The sequence below is a fragment of the Thalassophryne amazonica genome, chromosome 15 (genome assembly GCF_902500255.1).
Source record: "Thalassophryne amazonica chromosome 15, fThaAma1.1, whole genome shotgun sequence".
Classification (NCBI taxonomy): Eukaryota; Metazoa; Chordata; class Actinopteri; order Batrachoidiformes; family Batrachoididae; genus Thalassophryne; species Thalassophryne amazonica.
In genome coordinates this window covers 23464853-23490876 of record NC_047117.1, presented here as the reverse complement: position 1 = coordinate 23490876, position 26024 = coordinate 23464853, and the positions used below count along the sequence as shown (strand labels likewise).

The window sequence follows — 26024 nt, the reverse complement described above, 5'->3', positions numbered from 1 at the left end:
CAAGCCCTGCGCTGTGTGACATCCGCACACCCGACGGCCTGGAGTGAACATCTGGCCTGGATCGAGTATGCGCATAACAGCCAGGTGTCCTCTGCCACCGGCCTCTCCCCATTTGAGGTGTGTTTGGGGTATCAGCCCCCGTTGTTTCCCGTGGTGGAGGGAGAGGTCGGTGTGGTCCTCGGTCCCAGGCCCACCTGCGGAAGTGCCGTCGGGTGTGGCACTCCGCCTGTTCTGCCTTGTTGAAGGCCCGGATGAGGGCGAAGACCCATGCAGACCGCCGGCGATTCCCGGCCCCTGCTTACCAGCCCGGGCAGGAGGTGTGGCTATCCACGAAGGACATCCCCCTCCAGGTGGCCTCCCCGAACTCAAGGACAGGTATATTGGACCTTACAAAATCCTCAAAATCCTCAGTCGTGCCGCAGTGAAGCTCCAACTCCCGGCTTCACTGCGGATCCACCCGGTCTTTCATGTGTCAAGGATCAAACCTCACCACACCTCACCCCTCTGTGCTCCCGGACCGGCGCCGCCTCCTGCCCGGATCATCGACGGGGAGCAGGCTTGGACGGTGCGCCGGCTCCTGGATGGCCGTCGGATGGGCCGGGGGTTCCAGTACTTGGTGGACTGGGAGGGGTATGGACCCGAAGAATGCTCCTGGGTGAAGAGGAGCTTCATCCTGGATCCGGCCCTCCTGGCTGATTTCTACCGCCACCACCCGGACAAGCCTGGTCGGGCGCCAGGAGGCGCCTGTTGAGGGGGGGGTCCTGTTGTGTGGGCCGCCAGAAGAGGAGGTACTGTGGGCCCACCACCAGAGGGCGCCCTGCCTGAAGTGCGGGCTTCAGGCACGAGAGGGCGCTGCCGCCATGGACACAGCCGGGGGTGACGGCTGTCACTCATTATCTCTTGACAGCTGTCACCCATCTACACTACATCATCTCACTCCATAAAGACCGGACGTCATCTCCACCTTGTTGCTGAGATATCATCTACCTACGGAGGTAATACTCTCAGCCGTTGTTGTTCTAACGAATACGTAATTCTCTGAGTTGTTGCAGGAGTTCCTGAGGAGCCTACTGAAACGGACGCTAAGTGTGGGGATACGTGACGAGTGACGCACGTCCAACTAAGTAGCCCTCAGTCTCTTACTGTGTTAGAGGTGGAGGTGGAATAGCCACCATAAGTGTTACTGGGTGTTCACACACCCACATCTGATTGTTTCTGTTCCTCGCCAGCAGTACCAGATCCGACACGCGGAGACGGTGGCCACCTGGGGACTCGGAACTTGGCGGGTCCAGTATTTTCCAGGTTTGGTGGCGGAGGAAATCGTGTGGTTCGGTTCTTCTCAGGACAGACGTCTTCTATCCTCGAGCCTGCCCACACGACACCTTTGTTAATTGATTTTTGCACCTATTCTGTAATCTGCTGTGTTGAGTTGTGCTATTCACAACAGTAAAGTGTTCATATTTGACTTCCTCCATTGTCCGTTCATTTACGCCCCCTGTTGTGGGTCCGTGTCACTACACTATCCCAACAAAAACATGAAAAACATAAATGTTCAAATATGTAAAATACTTTTTCAAAAAGAGAGTTTAGTCAATTCATAAACATCTGCGCAAAGTGCTCATACATGTGTTGCTTATTCAGAGGCCTGATGCCTCAAGCAACTGAGGTACTGGAGGTCTGATAGCCAAAAGACTAAACCAAACTACATTACAGTACAGTTAGAAAATGCTTAACATTTCCCAGCTCTACCCAAACAAACTTGATCACAGAAGCACTGATGTGCTTCTGAATTCCATTACCGTCTCATTTGTTCTGTACACAATAAAAGCTACACAGCAAAATCTTTGGTGATATTTCACACACATAGAGTTAAAAGTAATCTTATTTCCTGAGTTAATACACCACACTATTCAGAATATGAATACCCTGATTGTACAATGAACCCCCTTTTCCAAGACATATTTTTGGAAAAATTGTTTTTGAAGACTAGAGCTCGTTTTCTTAAAAAGAAAATGTGTTTATTTGAAAATAATTGTGTAAAAGCACATTTTATGGGCAGCCCCTTTTTTTTAGCCACACACTGACACACTGCCACTTTAAGGACCACAGCTATTTTTTCTGACTGGCAGCATTTCTAAGATGGTCTCACTGGACTTGCCAGCTTCTAATCTTAAACTCTCAAAACCAATTTCTTCGCTGCTTGAATGTTGTGTGATGACTCTGCTACATTCATAACCATGAGCTTAAAGTTATCGTCACGACTTCTCAGTTGCTGATTAACTTACCAGACTTTTGAGTCACACTCTTTTCCAAATGATCAGTGTTTCTCCTTTATGGGTGATTCTTTAACTACAGGCACTATTGGCCTTGTAAATGTAATTTCCACCACACCATTACCTTACAATATAAAGCACCTTGGGGCAACTGTTTGTTGTGATTTGGCACTATATACATGTGCTCTGATGTCACTGTTTATCTCCATAGAAACTACACAAACAATCTTTCATACAAACTGCTTAAAGGGACATTACAGTGTTGTGGTGGAAATTACGGCAATAGTGTGGGACAACTACATTTTGTTTAAAAAAAATCACAACAGTTGTATGACATTGAATACGCCAATTATGTTTTGATTATTTTACTGATATTTTATTCAGAGATATTTTAAAACATTAGAAAAAAAGTTTCTTTACCATTCATTTTTATCATTGAAGATCAAAAGTCTGGGTGTGAGACAAGCACAAAACGGCAATATTTGCATATAATGATGCTAAAAAAAGGTGAAAAGGTCATCATAGACTACTAGAACAAATTTCTTAACACACTTTCATTGTAAAGATAACTATAAAAGTGTGAAATTTCCCCTTTTTTCTGTTTTTCATACAATATGATCAAAGGACATAATAAGTGCCCGTAGTCTAAGAATCACCCTTATGCAGCATTGAGAGCATGTTAGAGGTGTGGGTTAATTCAAGCCCTGGGAGATGTACTTGTTTCATGGGTATAGAGCAACACCTACTGTTGCAGATGTATAGGACATGTAAGAGTCTAAATACTGAATATACAATAACTGTTTTGTTTGTTAAAGATGTATTTCCAACAAAGAGCATGGGTCATTTATTAAGAACAATGCAGTAATTCTCACTGGTTCCATGTTAAAGTTGCACTGTGGATATTGTTAAATTTTGTGTGCATTATTATGTTAATATTTGCATGTTTTATGGGACCACAGAAGGTTCCACCTGGACATGCTGGGGCCCTGCATAGATGGCTCACAGTGGTGTTAAAATTTTCATATCTGCAAAGGCAAGGAAGTTGGCATTGAATATTGTGTAAAATGACTAGTATTGTATATGAATCTCTATTTTGCAAGTGTGAAAATGTCTTGAAGCAAGTCAGGGATCTAGCATCCTCAGTAGAACAATTATATAAGTTTATACAAACATGCCTCAAACACTTACTTGCATCCTTGCACAGTGGTAGCACATGAGGGGGTATTTTCTTTCTTTCTCATGTGTCCATGTGTAGACAAAATAACTCGGAGTTTTCATCCATTTAGGTTCAAATTTGGTTGAATGACTGTGGATTGGCAACTTTAACAGCTCAACACCATAGGCCAGTGTCAAAATTTGGGTTCAATGCCTATTTTGGGGACTCAATTATGGATACTGCTATGGTTGGTATTAAACATTAATATGAATCTGAATATCACATTTCTGTTGGTCACCTTGGGTGACCTTAAAAGGTCAAAGTCAAGGATATAACTGTTTTTTTTAGCCAAGATGGATTATTCATGGTGGATGGAGAAAGTTGTTCCATTTTGGACAATGTTGATCAAATGTTAAACCCTCACAGAACAACATATTATGATATCACAAAGAATGAATTTGCATGAATCTGTGTGAAATGTGTGAGGTACGGGTGTTGTACTCGCTGAGTGTCAGCTCTTGTTATGGTTGTCGTGGGAACTTGAGTACAGCTGTTTCTTTGGCAGAGGTATGATTGAGTTGGATTTGAAACACTCGGGGCCAGATGCCTGTTTGGACAAAGTGTTGAATATGAATGTATCACCATGATGTGCTTAGCACAGTCCTCTAGAACTCATCCAGGAATCTTGTCAGGTCCAGCAGCGATAATTCATAAATGATGACCTGAATGCTTTGTCACATGCTCTGTATACTTAGCGAGCTGCACAGAGGTGGGGATTCTTTGCCAGTGTGCAGTTTGGATAGCACTGGATGCATTGTCCTTGGATAATAGAAATGCAGCAGTATCACCAGCATCCCCTTTTTCCAGCTGGTGTGGAAAACTCTGTTTTTAATCAACTTATTGTGTTTAGCCCACCTAGTGATGGTCATCTGTGTGGTCATATCCCCTGTGTATTTATGAGTGTAGTATGACAAGTCCTGTTGGTCACTGGTAGCTGCCTCTGCGATTACAGTCCAATTTGTATTCTCACAGCAGTCTTGCAGGGCTGAAGGAGCTCCCTCTGGCCACATTCCGTCTCGCTGTATGCACAGTGCTGTTTCAGCACAACTTCAAGAACGTGTTGATGTGTTGCCAGGCTTGGATCAGTGACAAACCTGACATGTCTCTTTAAATGTCGTGTGTGTGTGTGTATATATAAACATCCTGAAGCCGATTCCTTTGGAATACTGTTTCTGCTCATTGTGAACTCGCAGGTCTCACTTCAGATGCACATGAATTTGTGGTTGCTGGATGTTAAAGCTACACTGTGTAGGATTTAGTGTTTGTTCATGGTCCTTTGCCATCTCTTGTGATAAGCAATTTGTGTAATCCTCCATTTCACAAACGTGAAAGTTCTCACATTTGCTGGTGTGCACTAGCGACCATTTATAGGGGAGAAACCACTGATTCTTCATTTTTATCAGTTTTCCCGCCATGCTGCAAAATGTGAAAGACAGAATACGCAGTGGAACCTCGGTTTTAGAACTTAATTGGTTCCAAAATGATGTTCTTGAATCGAGTTGTTCTTAAACCAAAACTAATTTTCCTATAAGAAACAATGTAAAATGGATTAATCTGTTCATGCTCCAAAAAGAACACTTGTTTTTTAACAGCATTTCATGCATAAACAGCAGACAAAAAACAGAAAATATGCATAGTATCTTATACAAAATACTGTACATTCATTATAATAAAATAGACTATTTAATTTGACCTTACCTGTACACAAAAGACTTGATGGCGTACGCGGATGGATGTTACTGTCCATTAGGAAGTTTCACGGCACAACAAGCCAGATTATTCCAGACGTTGCAGTGAAACTCGGATTTAATGTTGCATGCTAACAGCATTAGCATTTTTAGCAGCTGTCGGTAGTTTCCACTTAATGTATGATTTCTGGAAAAAAAATCCGTAGCTCATAACTTTTAATGTCCACAACAAAGTAAACCCTTAGGAGAACCACATCACAGTCCCCAAAAATATGATTTAATAAACACCCAACACAAAACAAAAATAACGCTTCTTCTTCTTTCAAGTTTATTGGCAGATTGCAACCCAACAAGGTGCACTACCAACCACCTACTGCAGCGGATGTGTTTGTGCACCAAGACTTAGTTTGAAAATTGATGCATTTTTCTTTAAAAAAAAAAAAAAGTTACTCAACCGATTTGTTTGTAAACAGAGCCGTTCTAAAACTGAGGTTGTAATGTACAGTATGTCCCTTTTGGGCTAATGACTCAACATGACGATGCAACATGGTGGCCATCATGAGGGGGCTCGCACCTGTACATATGAAGGGCTCATTCTTAGTTTATGAAAACCCATCAATTCATTGCTGCAGATAATTATGCTTGTTAGTGAACAGATGGTTTTGAATGCTGCACTCATTTCTGTTAATCAACATTATAAACCTGCACACTGGCCCCAAACAAGTGCTGACACTAACTAGCTTGTCTTAAACATGCTGCAGACAGGTGCTATTAATTGCAAACGTTCAAATTATAGTCACACAGGGTTTTGCATTTTGTGTTGAACTTTGTAGTAAACAACGAGGAATTTGTTGGCCTTCACAGACAGTTTACGCTTATCATTCCTCCCTATCATCTAAAAACAATGGCTGGACCGGTTTCATTGCTGCGTCTCATCTTTGCTCCAAACACCTCCTGTTGAACAGCATTCCATCTCTGTGTGCCACTTCTCCTCTCACTCCCCTCTCTGCTCCCTCCTGTCTTTTTCCCCAGGCGACTGGAGGGAGCAGCTGTGCCCTCTGGTGTCCAGACTAAAGGAGTGTGTGACGGAGGTGGTGGAGAAGGCTAAGAGAGCCATGACGTTTGTGCTCCTGCAGGAGGCAGCCTGCAGTATTCCACAGGGTTTTCTCCTCCAGCAGAGGAGAGACGTGGTCTTCAGTCAGGCGGTACGTGACCACGCTGGCATGAAAACAACTGTTCAGAGCTAAAGGATGCCAAAATCCTGTTTGCTTTATTTCATCCATCCATGCAGAGAGCATGTGGACTCTGCATAAAGGCATCGATTGCACAACCCAAGTGCTGACTAAAAACTTACATGGAGTGTTCATCTGTGTTTATTTCTGAGCTTGCTTCTACAGATCTGATGCTATATCTGAAGAACAAGTGGTCATAGTCAGTTAGCAGAGCAAGTATAGGATTAAAGGAGTCGGCCTGTCAGTGAGTCAGGTGGATCCACAGAACTTCCAAACATAACTCTGTACAGTCTGCTGTGTATTCCGCTCTGAAGTTTAGAGTTCTGATGCATACAGTTGATGCCCAATTGTTAGGGCATGTTGGCATCTTTTAACATGCGAAATGAGAGGTCAGGTCAGGGAGCATGCACTGGTATCACGCCTTGCTGCATCCACCATACTATGGAGCCACCTTGGGTCCTGGATGTCAACCACCCAGGCAGACAATCAGGAACCTTTAGAAAATAGCCAACTATTGTGTTTCTCATTGGCCTTTTTCCAGTTGCAGGGGTCCTCAACATTGAGGCACCTGCATGCTGGATCATGCCCAGAGAAATGCGCCACATGGACAACACGTCGGAACTGATGTTCCCTCACAATACAATTGGTATGCCCCATGTATGTCTCCTGAACAGTCATTCCAGTGGTACTCAGTGACTCTCTGAAGGGACCAAGTATCAAAGACAGCTGGTTAAGGTCCAAGTCTATCAACCATACATAAAGACAGGAGCCACCAGGACCCTAAAGACTTGGACCTTTGCTCTCCTTTAATGATATCAGCATCACTAGACATCTCTGTCTAGTGGCCTCATGACTCCAAGTTCTTGTCGACACATCTTCCGATCTCAAAAGCTAAGGAACCTAAGATATGAATGCTACACTTTCACAGCTATATTAGAGATATATTCAGACCAGAAGATACTCTGTTCAAAACCCAGCCAGACCGGAAAATCACTAAGGACCCTTGGGCAAGGTCCTTAATCCCCTAGTTGTCCCCGGTGTGCAGTGAGAGCCTTGCATGGCAGCACCCTGACATCGGTGTGTGAGCATGTTTGTGTCAATGGGTGAATGTGAGGCATCATTGTAAAGTGCTTTGAGCTTCTGATGCAGATGGAAAAGTGTTCTCTAAATGCAGTCTATTTAATTTACAGCTGAGAAAAGCCAATCTGCCTACAAGGTTGATGCCTTTACTGCATACAGGCACACGCCTGATGGCTGAGTCCAGGGAGTCACTGAAAGTCTGGATCTTAGTCTTTATACAGGATAATCACAAACTTAAGTGCTCCAATTCCTTGCTCACCCTCTCAAGTGCTGCAATCAGGGCGTCCATTGATTCTGCAAAGATCACAACAACATCTGCCATATCAAGATCACTTGACCTATTTTCACCAATAAAGACACCTGGTTTGCACAGCCCTGCTTACGGACTGGGTAGGTAGGGCACAATGACCATAATGTACAGACAGGTCCATGTGTTTGGACAGTGACATAGTTTAGTAGTTTTTCCTCTGTAACCACTGCATAGCATGTTTAAATTAATTAATAAATTAAAATGTGATTGTAGCATAGACATTTCATTTTAATTCAAGGGGTTGAACAAAAATATTGTATGAACCACTTCCAAATGACAAAATGAACATCTGTTCCCATATGCTGCTGTCATAGATGGAATAGAATACAGCCTTTATTGTCATTGTACATATACATACATAGATGATTTGCAACACACACCAAAAAACAAAATGCAAACAATATATAGTTCACATTGCAGCAACAGAAGCATCGCATCCCAGATACCAAATTGCAGCAACACTTTCTCACAGCATGTACTCTACAATACTATAGACAAGTAACCAGAATGATCTGATGCCATATCTCATTTCCTCATTCGCACCATTTGATAACTTCTTTCTGTACATATTAGCACTTGGCATTTTTAAACAAAAACAAAATATACAAGAAAGATGGGTTAAATAATCCAATGTTATAATGTCAGAAAAAGCCCTTCAACTTCTGGGGATGCACTAAAAATACGTTCAAGCTGTAACACCTGCTGATAGAATCTGCAACTGATTTATTCCAAACATTTTGCAGCATACAAACAACATATCTTGACTAAAACAATTTGGCATCCACAGCAAAAATAATGGTCATTACTGAAGGGACTGTAATGCACAGACCAACCCATAATGTGCAGGTACCCATGCGTTGGGCGGCAGCGTTCCCATTTAGTGATTAATAATTTACAGATATATTCCAGGCCCTCTAAATGGCATACACCAGACTAATGAGATTACCTCCATCTTCTCTTCTGCACTTCCTCCCAGACACACGTTGGTCAGGTGGTGCACTCTGCGGTGCTTTATAGTTTCCATTAAGCAGCAGAACCTACAGCTATGGTGCAGATCCTTGTTGTTTATACTAGCGTCTATCCTTTATATAATGTGGATTAAATAAGAAAACTGCTGTGAGCCACCATTTGTCCTTGTTTTAACCTTTATTTAACCAGGCTAGTCCCACTGAGATCAAGATCTCTTTTACAAGAGAGACCTGGACAATTTTTAAAGTTTCCAATTCACATAACCTGCATGGCTTTAGAAGTTTGAGGAAGCAGGAGCACCCAGAGGAAACCCACGCAAACACAGGGAGAACATGCAAACGCCACACAGAAAGGTGGGAATCGATCCCATGACCTTCTTGCTGTGAGGCAACAGTGCTAACCACTAATCCACCGTGCTGCCCTTGTCATTGTGTTGTCCTTGTCTTCTCATAATTATTTCTGTACATTTGTGGTCATTTTTACTTTCTTTTATACACTTTTGAGTTCCGCTTTAGTTTCTCTGATCTAGTCTTAAATTAGGCATCTATTTGTAGTTTGATTTATGTGATAGTCACTCTAGGTTCCTTGTAGTTTCATGTTAAACTCTGTCAGTGTGTGTGTGTGTGTGGGCGTGGTCCTGTCACCTGGTTCACCTCACAGCTGAGTTACGTCACAATCACCACACCTGTTGCTCTTCTCCTCGTTACATGTCACTCTGTCAGTGTACCTCAGGGCTTCTTTAGTTTGCTGTTTGTCGTTTCTGTCCACAGTGGATTTCATGTTCTTCACTTCTGTCTCTCTCTGACACGTTCTGCTGACGACGCAACTTAAACGCCAAGTAATATACCACTTATTTCTACACCTCCCATGTGATTCACTGCCTGAATTTTTTGGGTCACATTTAACTTGAACAATAATGCGCCACTGTCATACACCGAACGGCCAGAAACAAATGAATAATCCATCTCATTTAAGTTAATAATCACACGCTCACAAAACTCTGAAAGTCTGCTGTCATTTGCTGAAAACCTGCCTGTGGGCTGATTAAAGTCGGCCCAAAAGCTCAGCACATCAAGGAGTTCTGTGACACCTGTCAGTCACTACACAATGAAGACAAATGGAAGCTGTTGAAGCTGGGGGCTGGGCTGGCAAGAAACAACCCCAAAAAGGTGGACCAGACACCTCTGACTGTCTTTACTATGACAATCAATGGAAACTGATGATTTTGACAGTTTGCTGCAAAAAAAAAAGCCCATTTAGCTAAATCCTGTGTTTTTCTTGTGACTATTTGGTGCTGTTGCTGCACACAGAGTGTAAAACACTCTACTGAAACATGTTCAACAAAATAAAAAATGTTGATTAAAAAAATTAAGTTTTATATTGATTAAATTTTGTTTCTTTTTACGGACAACATCAAACACAATCAAATGTTCAGCATTGGTCTACACCAGGGGTGGCCAAGTTCGGTCCTCAAGAGCCACATTCCTGACATTCTTAGTTGTCTCCCTGCTCCAACACACCTGAATCCAATGAAAGGCTCATTAAAAGTCTGCTAACGAGTCTTTCATTGGATTCAGGTGTGTTGGAGCAGGGAGACAACTAAGAGTGTCAGGAATGTGGCTCTCGAGGACCGAACTTGGCCACCCCTGGTCTACACAGTCATTGTACGTGCCCTGGATGCCCGTTGGTGCTCATGTTTGTCTCTAGAGTCTCTGACTTCCCTGGATGGGATGCCGATCCGTTACTTCCCACTAGGGGGAGGTGATGGTCTCGTGGTTAAGTGTTGGGCTTGAGGCCAGAGGATCCTCTGATCAAACCACAGCCTGACCAGATAATCACTAAGGACCCTTAGACAAGGTCCTTAATCCTCAAGTTAGTCCTGGTGTGTACGGAGCACCTTGCATGGAAAATGTAAAGATAAAACGCTAAAAAGACTCAGATCCAATAAAGGACTAAACAGTTCATAAAAACGGGGTGCAAACAGTGGAGTCCAAAATTAATCCAGAGTAATATTCAACAGTAATGAAGCCAGTGAAGGGTTTGAAAACTGGAGATCTTCACAAACTGTCCCTTTGAAGCAAAGCAGTGATTCTTTTATGCCCATTTGCTTTAGCAAGCATCTCATTTATCCATGACATAAAAATATTCTTCCATGCAGCATGTGTGAGTATATGACACAGTCTGCCAGAGCTGGTGCAAGCAGATGCATCCTGACTTGGATGATCCAAAAGCAGAGATAATGGATTCATGCTAAAGGCCACCCCAAATATTATCCTCATATCTTGCATGATATTCATCTAGTTTACTTGAATTTTAGGACAGGACCAGACACAGTGAGTATGAGTCCCCACTGATGGTTTATGGGTGATTCTTTAACTACAGGCACTATTGGCCTTGTAAATGTAATTTCCACCACACCATTGCCTTACAATATAAAGCGCCTTGGGGCAACTGTTTGTTGTGATTTGGCGCTATATACATGTGCTCTGATGTCACTGTTTATCTCCATAGAAACTACCCAAACAATCTTTCATACAAACTGTTTAAAGGGACATTACAATGTTGTGGTGGAAATTACAGCAATAGTGTGGAACAACTACATTTTGTTTAAAAAAAAAAATCACAACAGTTGTATGACATTGAATACCCCAATTATGTTTTGATTATATTACTGATATTTTATTCAGAGATATTTTAAAACATTAGAAAAAATGTTTCTTTACCATTCATTTTTATCATTGAAGATCAAAAGTCTGGGTGTGGGACAAGCACAAAACGGCAATATTTGCATATAATGATGCTGAAAAAAGGTGAAAAGGTCATCATAGACTACTAGAACAAATTTCTTAACACACTTTCATTGTAAAGATAACTATAAAAGTGTGAAATTTTCCCTTTATGTTTTTCATACAATATGATCAAAGGACATAATAAGTGCCCGTAGTCTAAGAATCACCCTTATATGTGGTGGATGGCCCTGCCCAAAAGTACTGTATCCTCCTTGTGCCAAACACAACTTCATTGAACTGATTATTGAAATCCATTGTGTGTGTGTGTGTGTGTGTGTGTGTGTGTGTGTGTGTGTGTGTGTGTGTGTGTGTGTGTGTGTGTGTGTGTGTGTGTGTGTGTGTGTGTGTGTGTGTGTGTGCGTACACAGCTGGCAGCCTTAGCCTGTGGTTTTGTCATGAGGCTGTATGCTGGAATGGAGGACAAAGGCTTCCTGAGGCAGCTGCACCTGGTCGGCCTGGTGGCCCAGTTTGAGAGCCTGCTCAGCACCTACAGTGAGTAAATCTGTCAACTCAAACCTGTCGCTGACTCGCCAACTAACTCTTCATTTTAACTGAAAAACCACAATGGCTGATGCTTCCTGAAATGAGTCAGACTTGACTGGTGAGCTACAATCAGGAAATGAGTCACAGTGGTGCTTTCTGGACTGAAGGCTTCATTACTGGAGCTTTTCTTGTTTTCACTCAGGATGAAAGGACGGCTATGTATTAGATCAGTACTTAAGACAGGAGTGCAACCGAGCTGTGTGCACGCGCTTCTATACGCCTGCACCGATTCGAGTGGCATGATCACTGGCCTCTGTGAGGTTTGATGAATTTTTTGGTACATATGAAAAGGAGATGTGTGGATTGATCAGCAAAATTATCATTTGAAAAAGAGAATGCAGCTTTGTTGCACTTTAGAGAAGAGTCAAACTGTTGGGCATTGTTGGGATCAAAATAGTGTTGTACAAATCAATTATTCCATGCACTAGTAATGTCCATGGACTGGACAGAGGGATTTGCATCAGCATTCTGATGAGTCAACTGATAAAAATCTCTGGCAAGGATGTTCTTTAAACAAAACATCACATCTAGGCTTGTATCTCAGATGTACCTTCTGGCAAATTATAGCTGAACTTTCAGGTCTTTTTAAGAAAATCTTCCTCTCCATCAGGCTTGTGATTTAAAGCTGGCTGGACACAAACATACAGCTCTGTAGGTTTAAATCATTTACCAAGTTCGTTAGCTAGGGTCGGTACATGGTAAGGCAGTCAAATACGATGAGGCAGAAAAACGAGGCAAGGCCAAAATAATACAAGAAAAAGCTGGCAACAAGGCACATGGATCTGACGAGGGACAAGAGCACACTGTGAGTCTTAAATACACCCAGGTGATGAGCTGCAAAGCTGCAAAGAACAGGTGTGAGAAGAAGCTTCCAGAACCAGGGTGTGGTTAGACACGGGGAAATGCCTACCACCAAGCACCAAGAGAGATACAAGAGAGAAAGAGACAGAGAAAACCCAAGCAGAAAGAAACAACCAGAGAACAGACAGATCACAAAATAAAACAGAACACATACCAAATGACATTCCAAATCCTGACACTCTGTACCACTTCATCATGAAGCTGTATAACTGGTAATAAAAAATGCAAAACATGCACTATGCACAAGTTCTCCAATCACAGCCACATAATCCAGTGGAGCTGCAGTGGTGGAGGAGAATCTGGAGACAGAAACAAAAGCACAGTTAACCACAAAAACACAGGCCAGAAGGTGCAAAAATAGTCCACAAAGAACACAGGTTAATGTCATGAGATTTACCACTACAGGAGACTGAATTCTCTGGCAAGGATGGGTTGAAAGACCAGGACTTATATACTGCCAAGATAATTGGCTGCAGGTGGTGAGCCACCACAGGTGTTCACAATACAGCTCCACTGATGAGGTCAGGAAAGAGAGACAGACAGACAGACAGCGCAAACAGGCAGCAAACCAGCAGGGATCACAGCAATAAGCTCTTTCTTCCAAGGCATCTCTCATCCGCAAAGGCCGAGGACCCAGAGTCTGCCGAAATGAATGAATCTCTCTATAAGTTCCACACTTTCAGTAGATACATTTGTGGTGGCTGAGTCCAGGAAATCATTAAAAGCCTGGATCTTCATAAATCAATCAATCACAAATCCAGGCAATTTGATTCCTCACTCAGCTTCAGGGTATCCACTGACTCCGCAAATATCACAGCATGGTCTGCAAAGTCAAGGTTAGTAAATCTTTCCTGACCAACAAAACCACCCAGCTCACTGGTTTCTACAACCCGTTTATGGGTTTTCGCAGGAGTTTTGTTTTTACTTTTATTCTTTGTATTTCTAATTCAATGATATTTAAAATTGAAGTTATATTTAATGCAGGGTTGGGTTTCTTCTGAAAGATACCAGTTTCTTCCATTTTCCTCCAGAAGAAACTGGAAAAAATATAACACAATGGAAACCAATTAAAGTTTACATTTTTCATTTTTTATGCATATTTGTGGAGATTATATGTATAATTGCAAATATGTACAGTAAAATAAACACATTTATACAAAAAATTTTCTTCATCCTTTGTCTGTAACCAACTGGAATGAATACAACATCATGTAAACCAAACTGAACTTACATTTTACGATCCTTTGACACTGTAAACATACTATACAAACATTTATTTAAGAGAAACCTATTAATTATTTATTTCAAGTCCATTGGAAAATGACTTTTTTTTTTTTTTTTTTGGAATTCAATCTTATGCTTCCCATGTTACATTCTATAACACAATAGGTATTGCTGCCTTATCCGCTCCAACACAGTTTCTCAATTTAAATGGTCCAAAGAGAGACAGAGACACAGAGGACCGTTCCAGCTGGAGTCTGAGTCTCTCTCTCTCTCTCTCTCTCTCTCTCTCTCTCTCTCTCTCTCTCTCTCTCTCTCTCTCTCTCTCTCTCTCTCTCTCTCTCTCTCTCTGATTCACGGAATTGATGTCGTCGTGCTCGAGTGGTTTTAAGAAACTCCACTCAACTTTGATATATTTGTCTATAAATCACATCCCAAAGAAATTGGCTCTTCAGAACACTGAAACAACACACAGGGCCGTCCAGGGACACTTGGGCGTCCTGTCAAATATTTTTTGGACACACAACAGACTCTGTGAAAGGATGTTACAAGGCCCAACGAGACAGCGGGTCGTCCCGCTGCACCTCTGGAATTCTGAGTGACAACTGCATGACACATGCGCAGATGTGAAACAGTTAACTAAATCTGATTAATGGTAAACGTGCGCTGAAGAAATTGGAGGATTGGGGAGAAATCAAGGTGTGTTAATCCAAGTTCTAATGGTCGTTATCAGTTAAAACATTTGGGATTTTACCGCTTACATGACCACTTAACAACATGTCACAGAGCTGTTGTTAATATCTCAAGTCGGTTTGAGTGACTAAAACATGACAATGTTGTTGAATTATTAAAGGTGAAGAGATCGGGATGCTGGAGGACATGGAGGTTGGAATTTCAGACCTGCAACAAGTTGTATTCAAGATCACAGAGGCCAAGTCAGATGACCTCAGTGACCTCCAGCCCTTAGTCTGTGGTCGACGGTGAGAAACTTTCTCTCTCTCTCTCTCTCCCCTTTCTTTTCCCTCATCTTTTTCTCTTCTCTTTTGATTGCATACTGGATATTTCACAGTGGACAGCACACTTGTGAAGTTACAGCAGTGTGCCTTATTGATAAATACAACCAGAAGAAAGTATTTCTTTACCAAATCATAATAGTAACAACAATAATTACTTATTGAACATGTTACAGTCAGTAATCCAAAATCCTTGACAAACTATGAATGCAGTGAAACTCAATCCATAGAAAAAATCAGAGAAATTAAGAGGGAAATAATGAAAAAGAAAGGGAATAATTAGAAATAAAGAAACGACATGAAACACAAGTTTAAAGCATTGTAAAAACTAATGACGATCACTGTTAGCAGAAACGCGAAAACCACTCAAATCCAACTGCCTAACGTTAGCTAATAAATTATTCCAAAATCTGGATGCATGACTCAGAAAAGCTCAGTTTACTTATATAACGCGGCATCTAAACACACTTTACATATAGACAAAGCTGAGATTGCGCTCTTTATTACATAGTTTACAAAGATCCAACATATGAATAACAAAGAGATGGCTCAGAAAATCAAGGCAAGACCTTTGTCAAAGAGGAATGTTTTGAAGGTGCTCTACATGAAACTTTAAACATAAATATAGCAGCCAATATCTATTTACTAGATAAGGATTTAGTGGAGTAATAGCATCCGCTGCAGAGAATGAAGCAACGCTCCATTTGTTTGTGGTGTTATCTGAGCTTTTCTGAGCCATGTTTATGTAGCTGGGATGTCCACGTGTGCACATTTACCACATGTGACTCCCATGCTGTATAACCTTTTTCCTTCCGCTCCTTTATAAAGAGGTAGCAGTACTTGCCACACAGCTGCTGTATGTAAGATGCTGGACAGTACCGAGTTTAAAACAAACGAAGAAATGCCAACAAAATGCCTCTGGCCATGAACGAGGTAAGACAAGAATCAACATATGAGCCATTTGACATGTTCAAAGGCTCCATCTGACTTCCTTCTGCTTGATGCAAATAGGCCATTAGCCATCATGGCCCTGCATGCACACACACACACACACACACACACACACACACACACACACACACACACACACACACACACCCAACACAACCCTATAAATTTGGTATCATTATAAAGCTTAGGATGTCTAGATTACAAAAGTAATTGGTAACAGTAACAATACTGGGACTCACTATGACATATAACAACATTGGATTACTACCCTGTCATTAACCACCCTATTATGGAATTAAAAACTGTCAAGCTGAGCACTCACACTTTTAAATGGTATATACATTATGTGTAGGTAGACGTAAAGATTTTCATTGTACTAAACATCTGAACCTTATAGTCTTGTTTTTGTGCAAATATTTTTAAATTTCACAGGATATTATATTTCAATCAAGCATACCTTCTGACACAATATATTCTTTTTTTTTTTCAATTTATTTTCATTTATGTAGCACCAAATCACAACTGAGTTGCCTCAAGGCGCTTCACACAAGTAAGGTCTAAGTTTACTAACCCCCAGAGTAGCAGTGGTAAGGAAAAACTCCCTCTGAGGAAGAAACCTCAAGCAGACCAGACTCAAAGGGGTGACCCCCTGCTTGGGCCATGCTACAAACATAAATTACAGAAACAATTCACAAAATGAAAATACAGGAAATGCTGTTAGTGCACAGGACAGGAGGGTCTCCACCACACCCATCTCTGGATGGAGCTGTACCTTAAACAGAGAGAAACAGAATCAGGCATCAGACAAGAAATACAGTATAATTTGTCAGCATTAAACAACAAGAAAAACAGGAAATACTAAGGTGATCGCCGGCCACTAGCCCTAAGCTTCACTAAAAGACCCAGAATTTAGGTAAAGTTGAGGCTGCGGCACGCTCCGTTTCCTAATAAAATTAATTAAAAGAGTAAAAAGCACAGAACTATACTATGCCAGTATACTAGCCATATGAAAGGGAAAATAAGTCTGGACTTGAACGTCTCCACAGAATCTGACTGTTTTATTGATGCAGGGAGATCATTCCACAGAACAGGGGCACGATAAGAGAAAGCTGTATGACCTGCAGACTTCTTACTCACCTTAGGGACACAAAGTAGTCCTGCACCCTGAGAACACAAAGCCCGGGCCGGTACATAAGGTTTAATTAGGTCAGCTAATAGGGAGGTGCCAACCCATGAACAATTTTAGACTAGTGGCAGAACCTTAAAATCTGATCTCACTGGGACAGGAAGCCAGTGAAGGGATGCCAAAATGGGTGTAATGTGGTCAAATATTCTGCTTCTTTATGTTGTACTTTCATAATCAGACATTTTATTTTTGCTAGGGTAGGTCAGTAAAAGTGCTGATATGTCATAGTGAGTCCCAGTATTTTTACTGTTTCCAGTTGTTTTTATAATCTAGACATCCTAACCTTTCCAGTGATACCAAATGAGTTGTGGGGGGGCTGCATACGGGACCATGCTGGCTCATGGCCTATAAGGAGTTTGTAGGTAGGACAAAGGGTTTGGGAGGAACCAGCAAGAAGGGAAGCCTTGTTTTGGTCTTGAGATGCTGGAGTTAGTGTGACATATAGTGGCAGAAAAGTAATGTATAGGACAGTTAAGGCTACTGTTAACAGTGGAGTGTGTGTCTGCCCCCCCAACACAAAGTGAAAAATATTTCCACAGGGGAGAATCCTGACAGCTAAATTCCTCTTAATCTACTTTTAGAAACTCTAGGACCAGAGAGTACTTTTTAGACTGATTAAATCCTGATCCCCATTTGAGAAACCAGAGGTGTTGCACAGCCCCCTGGGTTGTGTGAATATTAATAAATACACTTGTACCAGTAAGGAAAAATATGAATACTGATCATTCTGCTTAATCAGTCCACTTCTAGTAGAAGTGTTTCCTCCTTTATCCCTGGAGCCTGTGAATTAAAGACCACAGAGCAGGTGTGTTTCAGCACAAGCTTCATGGAGACATTGTGGCTGAGGTCGCTGCTGAAGCGGAAGTGCTGTTTGAGCTGTGCAAAGTCCTGAATGTTTTGCAACAGTGCCAAGCAGCACGTTCGAGGCTGTGCTAAAGTCATCTGCGAGGAAGCAACTGTGACCCGGAGTCCACAGAGGAATGAGACAGCCCTTTTCATAGTTACCACAGTGCTGTGGTGTTTACATGATGTTTGTCACTTGGAGGATATTTGCTAAGTGGTTTGTTTAAGCTGTAACCATAACTAAGGCCATAATATTATGATGTTGTTTTTGCTCATGTGTAATCTTCTGCAAGTCCGTCTTACACACACCTACATTCTTGGTGCTCAAGCATGCACTCATCCCTCTCTTTTTTCACAGCTTGCTCTCACTTGTTTTAGGTGTCAAATTGTGCAGCTTTCATCAAATTCTACATTACTGCGTAATGGCCCAAATGTCTGTTGATCCAACAACACCCATTATTCTTCCTGTCTTTGTTTCGCCCGACTGCATTCAGAGGCCAATTCACGGTTGAAGTGCCATTAGCACGGCGGATTTTCCAGACTTTACCGGAGGAGATCAAAGACGGAAAGCCGCTCCGAGTTTTTCCGGTGCTGTTTAACGTGGGCATCAACGAACAGCAAACTATAGCAGAGAGGTACAGCAAACACTTGATGCATTTAAAACAGACGTGTGTAAGTATTTGAAAGTTGTTAAAAATAGTTTTAAAGAAACCCAGTGAAAATGTGTGCCCCTTTAAGCCCCTCTTTAAACAGAGATCCTGCAACACGGATTTTAAAATCACCCTATGCTGAATTTTATTACTCACATTGAAACAAACAGGTGGCAAGCTGCTGGCCCAGTGGATTAACTTTGGTTCAAATCACTTTATTAATACAGTGCCAAATCCCACCTGAAATCACCCTAAGGCATTACACACAAAGGAGGTTTTAACATTACCCAGAAACAGTAAAAAGTCCCTCAGGTGTTTATTTATATGTTTGTTTATTGGATTACAGGAAGAAACCTCAAGCAGACCGAACTCAGTGGGGTGGCCATCTGCTTTGGCCATACTAACAATAGCAAAACAAGGAAATAAAACAAAAGCACAACAAAGACTTGCCAAACATGCAAAGACAGAAATGTTGGAGATAATGATGGAGATGACTGATGTTCCACCATGTTTCACCATCACTGCTCTCATTTTTTGTGTCCTCCTGTCAGGTTTGGAGACATTTCCCTTCAGGAAAGAATAAACCAGGAGAACTTTGAGATGTTAGAAGCCTATTATAAATCGTTAAGTGAAAAGGTTCCCCTAGAATGTAAGTACCCAAAAAGGTCAGTTCTTTGACCAAACTTGAATACTCTTTATAGTTTTGCTCCATGTTCCAGCGCAGGTGCAGACAAACATTCCAGGACTGTAAAATGTGTTTGCTTTATCTTCCATTACCTGTACTCTGGCTAGAATTTAACACATGACTGGATGTTATGCTGTTCTCAAAAAGAGGGTGAGCGTGCAAGAAGAAAACCACCAAGAAACCCAGTCAGTTCTGACAGTTGTCTTCTGTGGCTGTGACTGGAGCAACTGTGCAAACTGCATCTTTGTTGCACTACCAGTCTAGGCTTCATGTCACGTATTGGCTGGGGGGGGGGGGGGGGGGGGGGGGGTCCATAACTACCACTTGGGAGACAACTATTAACTATATTTTTTGAAATCTGTATACATCTAGAGTTCATTTTAGCACAATGGCAATCAACATCATGTCAATCATGTAAATCAAATTTACCAAAAATCATTGTAAGCATTTATAAATGCCAACCACAATAAAAAAATTGTATTCTAATCATGCTAAATATTATGGTTTATGTTCAAACATAAGCATAATTGTCTAGTTCAGTGATAATTGTCTTAAATGATTTGACTCATTATATTGTGTAGCCATGTGTTCCAGATAAAGAAGAAGAAAAAGAGCCTTTATTGTCATTGTACATATATACATACATACATACAATGAAATTTTTCCTCTGCGTTTAAGCTGTCCTAATTACAGTTACACAATGCAACCACTAGGAGCAGTGGGCAGCCACAGTCCGGCACCCGTGGACCAACTCCAGATGTAGAGACACTGCCTTGGTCCAGGGCAGAGAAAGGAGCAGACCCTAAATAAGCATGAAGGGGGAAAAAAAACTCCAAAAATTATATCCTGAAGTGAAGAATTTTATTTCAAACATTTTCAGAGTAGAAATAGTTATAATTATAAAAAATAAATGGTTTTTTCACCTCCTTAATAATCTGATTTACATTTTGTTAAAACAAAAATTGCAAGAACTCAGCATACATGGTACTTGAGATTGTATAAAGAATCTTCTTGGGGAAATATTAGGAAGATGCTTTTTTTTGTTGTTGTATTTTTGTCCACTGTCTTGAATATTGGCAGCTATGTTGGGTTTACTGTGTTTTGTGTGTGTAAAACTGAACATCAGATATGATATTTAGTATGTGATTAGAATATTTAGTATTCTATTTAGCATGTATATATATTTAAGGTTAAAAAAAAGAGATATTTAAAAACATTTTGCTTACTTTGAAAGGCTGTAAAATCAAGAAGCTACACAAAACTATGCTGAAATTAATTCCAGAGATTCATAGCTTTTGGAAAACATAGCATTTGTCTCCCAACGGGGTAGTTATGTGCCAAATTTTGTGGGTCTGGATCATACGCTAATGGTGGAGTGGAACAGAAATTTTTCAAATAAGAATCTCCCACGTGTCTTCTGGCATACATACAGTAGTGTTCAGAATAATAGTAGTGCTATGTGACTAAAAAGATTAATCCAGGTTTTGAGTATATTTTTTATTGTTACATGGGAAACAAGGTACCAGTAGATTCTCACAAATCCAACAAGACCAAACATTCATGATATGCACACTCTTAAGGCTATGAAATTGGGCTATTAATAAAAAAGTAGAAAAGGGGTTGTTCACAATAATAGTAGCATCTGCTGTTGACGCTACAAACTCAAAACTATTATGTTCAAACTGCTTTTTTAGCAATCCTGTGAATCACTAAACTAGTATTTAGTTGTATAACCACAGTTTTTCATGATTTCTTCACATCTGCGAGGCATTAATTTTGTTGGTTTGGAACCAAGATTTGCTCGTTTACTAGTGTGCTTGGGGTCATTGTCTTGTTGAAACACCCATTTCAAGGGCATGTCCTCTTCAGCATAAGGCAACATGACCTCTTCAAGTATTTTGACATATCCAAACTAATCCATGATAGCTGGTATGTGATATATAGGCCCAACACCATAGTAGGAGAAACATGCTCATATCATGATGCTTGCACCACCATGCTTCACTGTCTTCACTGTGAACTGTGGCTTGAATTCAGAGTTTGGGGGTCATCTCACAAACTGTCTGCAGCCCTTGGACCCAAAAAGAACAATTTTACTCTCATCAGTCCACAAAATATTCCTCCATGTCTCTTTAGGCCAGTTGATGTGTTCTTTGGCAAATTGTAACCTCTTCTGCACGTCTTTTATTTAACAGAGGGACTTTGCAGGGAATTCTTGCAAATAAATTAGCTTCACACAGGCGTCTTCTAACTGTCACAGCACTTACAGGTAACTCCAGACTGTCTTTGATCATCCTGGAGCTGATCAATGGATGAGCCTTTGCCATTCTGGTTATTCTTCTATCCATTTTGATGGTTGTTTTCCGTTTTCTTCCACGCATCTCTGGGTTTTTTTTTTGTCCATTTTAAAGCATTGGAGATCATTGTAGATGAACAGCCTATAATTTTTTGCACCTGCGTATAAGTTTTCCCCTCTCCAATCAACTTTTTAATTAAACTACGCTGTTCTTCTGAACAATGTCTTGAACGTCCCATTTTCCTCAGGCTTTCATTGAGCAAAGCATGTTCAACAGGTGCTGGCTTCATCCTTAAATAGGGGACACCTGATTCACACCTGTTTGTTCCACAAAATTGACGAACTCACTGACTGAATGCCACACTACTATTATTGTGAACACCCCCTTTTCTACTTTTTTTTACTAATAGCCCAATTTCATAGCCTTAAGAGTGTGCATATCATGAATGCTTGGTCTTGTTGGATTTGTGAGAATCTACTGAATCTACTGGTACCTTGTTTCCCATGTAACAACAAGAAATATACTCAAAACCTGGATTAATCTTTCTAATCACATAGCACTACTATTATTCTGAACACTACTGTAGCTGAATTTTTACACCTTCTTTAAAAGAAACTTTCTCTGTGCCACTCCACTGTGGAGCTGTTTGACCTATTCTCATACAAAACATTAAGGGCTTTGTTTTGTGCATATTGTGACTCATTTCTACGTGAATGCACATTTCACATTTAACACTTTTGTTTTGGTTGAGCCTCGGGTTACGTTTAGGGTTAGAATAACATTAACGACAAGTAAAAAACAACTTACCACTCTTTTTATTTTTGCTCAGATGATCTGCCATCTTGCTGACATACATATTACGCCAGGAGTCAAAAATATATAGGATACATACGAACTGAGCACAAAAAATGTACAAATATGAATTTTTGTGCACTACTTTTTTGTACATTTTACCTTAAATCTTTCATGAGAATTGGTTAGGTTCTATAACTGTAAATGCAACAGACAAATCTGCACTGTGCACAGTTTCTACAACCACGTAAATCTATTGCTCCTTCAGAATTGTTGACGTGTCTTGGTGGCTATCCTCACTAGTCTTTCACAGTCCCCTCGATTTGTGAAAACTGCCCCTGCCAGACAGATTGACCACATGCGCACACCTTACTGTTTTTTGTTACGATTAATGTAAATGAAGTCCAAGACATTTAGTGACTTTGACACGTTCCTGACTTGTCTAAACAAAATTGCCTGTGCAGGTGTTGATATGTATTCAATCAAATTCTTATATTAATTATTTTATTTATTATTTTATTAATTATATTAATTATTATATTTGTGTGGTACTATGTAAAGAAATAGTTGTAATTCAAAATGCTTAATGCAATACTCTTGTTAAAACCCTTGAATCAGTCTGCCCCCCCCCCCCCCCGCCTGATTTCCATCCTACCCTGGATACACAATATGAACTTGTAATTAAAGTTAATTAAAAAAAACAAACTACCATAGTTACTGTCTGTATTTTTTTTTTTAATCCACAGGTCTACCATGCTTTCAGACACAGACTGACATCAAGGAATTACTTGAAAGACTGGGCCAGAATGTAGTCACAAAGAAGAGGAAGAACGTGGAGATCCTGTGGACTGCTGGAACGGTGAGGAAAGCACAGGGTTCGGGTGTCTGTGTAAGTTTTGGTCCTGAACACATTTCCCTGAACAGTTTCCTTTCACTCTTGTCTGTAATTGTCTGCTGTCTGAACCTAAGCTGTTGTCTTCTTCACGCCTTTGTCTTTGGTGAACTTTAACGGAAGCGCGTCACATTGCATTGAGAGAATAATGGATTGATTTTGGAAAGTAACGTGATTTTCCGGACTGCCTGTGAAATGTTATACATGTTTCTACACGTGTAACAGTGTGTAAGCGCCATTTCCACTTTAAAATGGGAGCTCAGACATTATCGTTTTCTGTTTGAGGAATCTTGGCGACTGGATCTTCTGTGCTTGATTATAATATGCAAAAAAAAAAGTAAATTCGAGTGTGAACACATTCTGCAACTTCTTTTTAAATTTATATTACTACATTTGACTTCAAAACCACATATAGGTCAAGAGAGAGAGAGAAGGAAGTTGTTTCTAGGTCAGCAGCATTCATACAGAATCCTATTTTCTGGTTTACCACAGTCCAGCATTAGGGGTCTCCAAGTGGTTCCAAATGCTGTTGCCAGACTTTTGACACAAAGCAGAAAGTTTGACCACATTACACCCATTTTGGCATCTCTTCACTGGCTTCCTGTCCCTGTGAGATCAGATTTTAAGGTTCTGCTACTAACTAAAATTGTTCACGGACTGGCACTTCCCTACTTAGCTGACCTAATGAAACCCTACGTACCGGCCCACGCTTTGCATTCTCAGGGTGCAGGATTACTTTGTGTCAACAGGGAGAATAAAAAAAGTCTGCAGGTCACAAAGCTTTCTCTTATCATGCCCCTGTTCTACTGAATGATCTCCCTGCATCAATAAAACAGTCAGATTCTGTAGGGACTTTCAAGTCCAGACTTAAGACGCACTTATTTTCCCTTTCGTATGGCTAGCATACTGGCATAGAATAGAACTTTATTGTCATTGTGGACACAATGAAACGTCATTTTAGCAGCATCTCTTCAGCACCATAATATGGCATAGTATGTTAGTAAACAGAGCGAGCCCCGGCCTCAACTTTATCTAAAGTCTAGATCTTTTATTGAAGCTTAGGGCTAGTGGCTGGCTATCTCCTTAGTAAATTCTTCTGTTTTTCTTATTGGTTAATGCTGAGAAATTATACTGAATTTGTTGTGTTTCTGCCGCCTGATTGTTTTTTCTCTCTGTTTGAGGTGCGACTCCATCCAGAGATGGGAGTGGGTTTCTTCTTCTGCAGGCCTCCCATCTTGTGCACCAAATTTTCTGTATATTCATATTGTCAGCTGTGTCAGTAGCATGGCCCAAGCAGAGTGTCACCCCTTTAAATCAGGTCTGCTTGAGGTTTCTTCCTCAAATCATCAGAGGGACTTTTTCCTTTCCACTGTCACCTGTGTGCTTGCTCTGGGGTTGGTAGGGTTAGACCTTACTTGTATGAAGCGCCTTGAGGCAACTTTGTTGTGATTTGGCGCTATATAAATTAAATACATTTAATTGAACCCTTCCTGCAGGGTTGTGTGGTCTTCTGGCCTGATTATTAAAACTAAAGATATGATTATTGATTTTATGTTATTAAAGATGCTGATGTTGAGATGGTGGAGAGCTACAAATATCTGGGTGTGGTCTTTGATAATAAACTTTGCTTCGAACCTCATGTTGATGTTATCTCCAAAAAGGTTCAGCAAAGATTGTTCTTTTTGAAGAAGATGAGAACCTTCCAGGTTTCTTCTGAGATGATGACTCTCTTTTATAGAAGTTTTATTGAATCTGTTTTAACTTTTTGTATTGTTGCATGGTTTGGAAATTTGAATTGTTCCAATAAGAGTCGTCTTGGCAGTCTTGTCAAAACTGCTGGAAAAATCTCAGGACGTCAGCAGGCCGGGGTAACGTCTGTTTATAACAGACAGGTCCTGAGAAAGGCTAATGCTATTCTGGATTGTCTTAATCACCCACTGAAAAAAGAGTTTGAGCTTCTGCCCTCAGGCTGTCGTTTTAGGGCTCCTATGAGGAGGACTAAAAGATTTCAGGTCTCATTTATCCCCAGTGCAATTTCATTACTTAATGGCAATTAGCCTTTGATGTTCTTGTTTATTTTGCACTACTATTGCTTATTTGCACGTCCACATATTGCACTTTTGCAATACTTTGTTTTGGGATGGATTCTGGATTGAATATTTGACATTGTATGGGTATTGTTTTTATTGTTTTATTATTTTTATTATGTTTCATTTAATTGGGTCTTATTTTCACTGTTAATATTGTTAACTTTGTGTACCTTGTCTTTTGTGTGCTCCTGCTGCAACACTAATTTCCCTTTACGGGACAATAAAGAAATTCTGATTCTGATATTTGAGTTTTATTGTGTAACTACTGCCAAATAGTCAGAAAATAACTGGTTATTTCCATGATATAATAATTTTTGGGGGGTAACACAATCTCTCTCTCTTTCTCTCACAGACCACATTCACTGTGTACCTCGCTTGACTATCTCCATCAGTCCCTTCTTTTTTCACAGCTGAATTTGTACAACATCCATTCTGTTGGCTTG

At 40.8% G+C, this 26024-nt stretch overlaps 1 protein-coding gene across 1 annotated transcript in view; it reads left to right on the top strand.

Annotated features, from left to right (window-relative positions):
* inpp4b (inositol polyphosphate-4-phosphatase type II B) overlaps positions 1-26024 on the top strand; it is a 468720-nt gene that overhangs the window by 427355 nt on the left and 15341 nt on the right. The window contains exons 17-20 of the mRNA XM_034187536.1: positions 15036-15162; positions 18670-18810; positions 19377-19474; positions 23346-23458. Coding sequence (XP_034043427.1) covers positions 15036-15162; positions 18670-18810; positions 19377-19474; positions 23346-23458 — 479 coding nt within the window. The remainder of the gene's footprint in view (positions 1-15035; positions 15163-18669; positions 18811-19376; positions 19475-23345; positions 23459-26024) is intronic.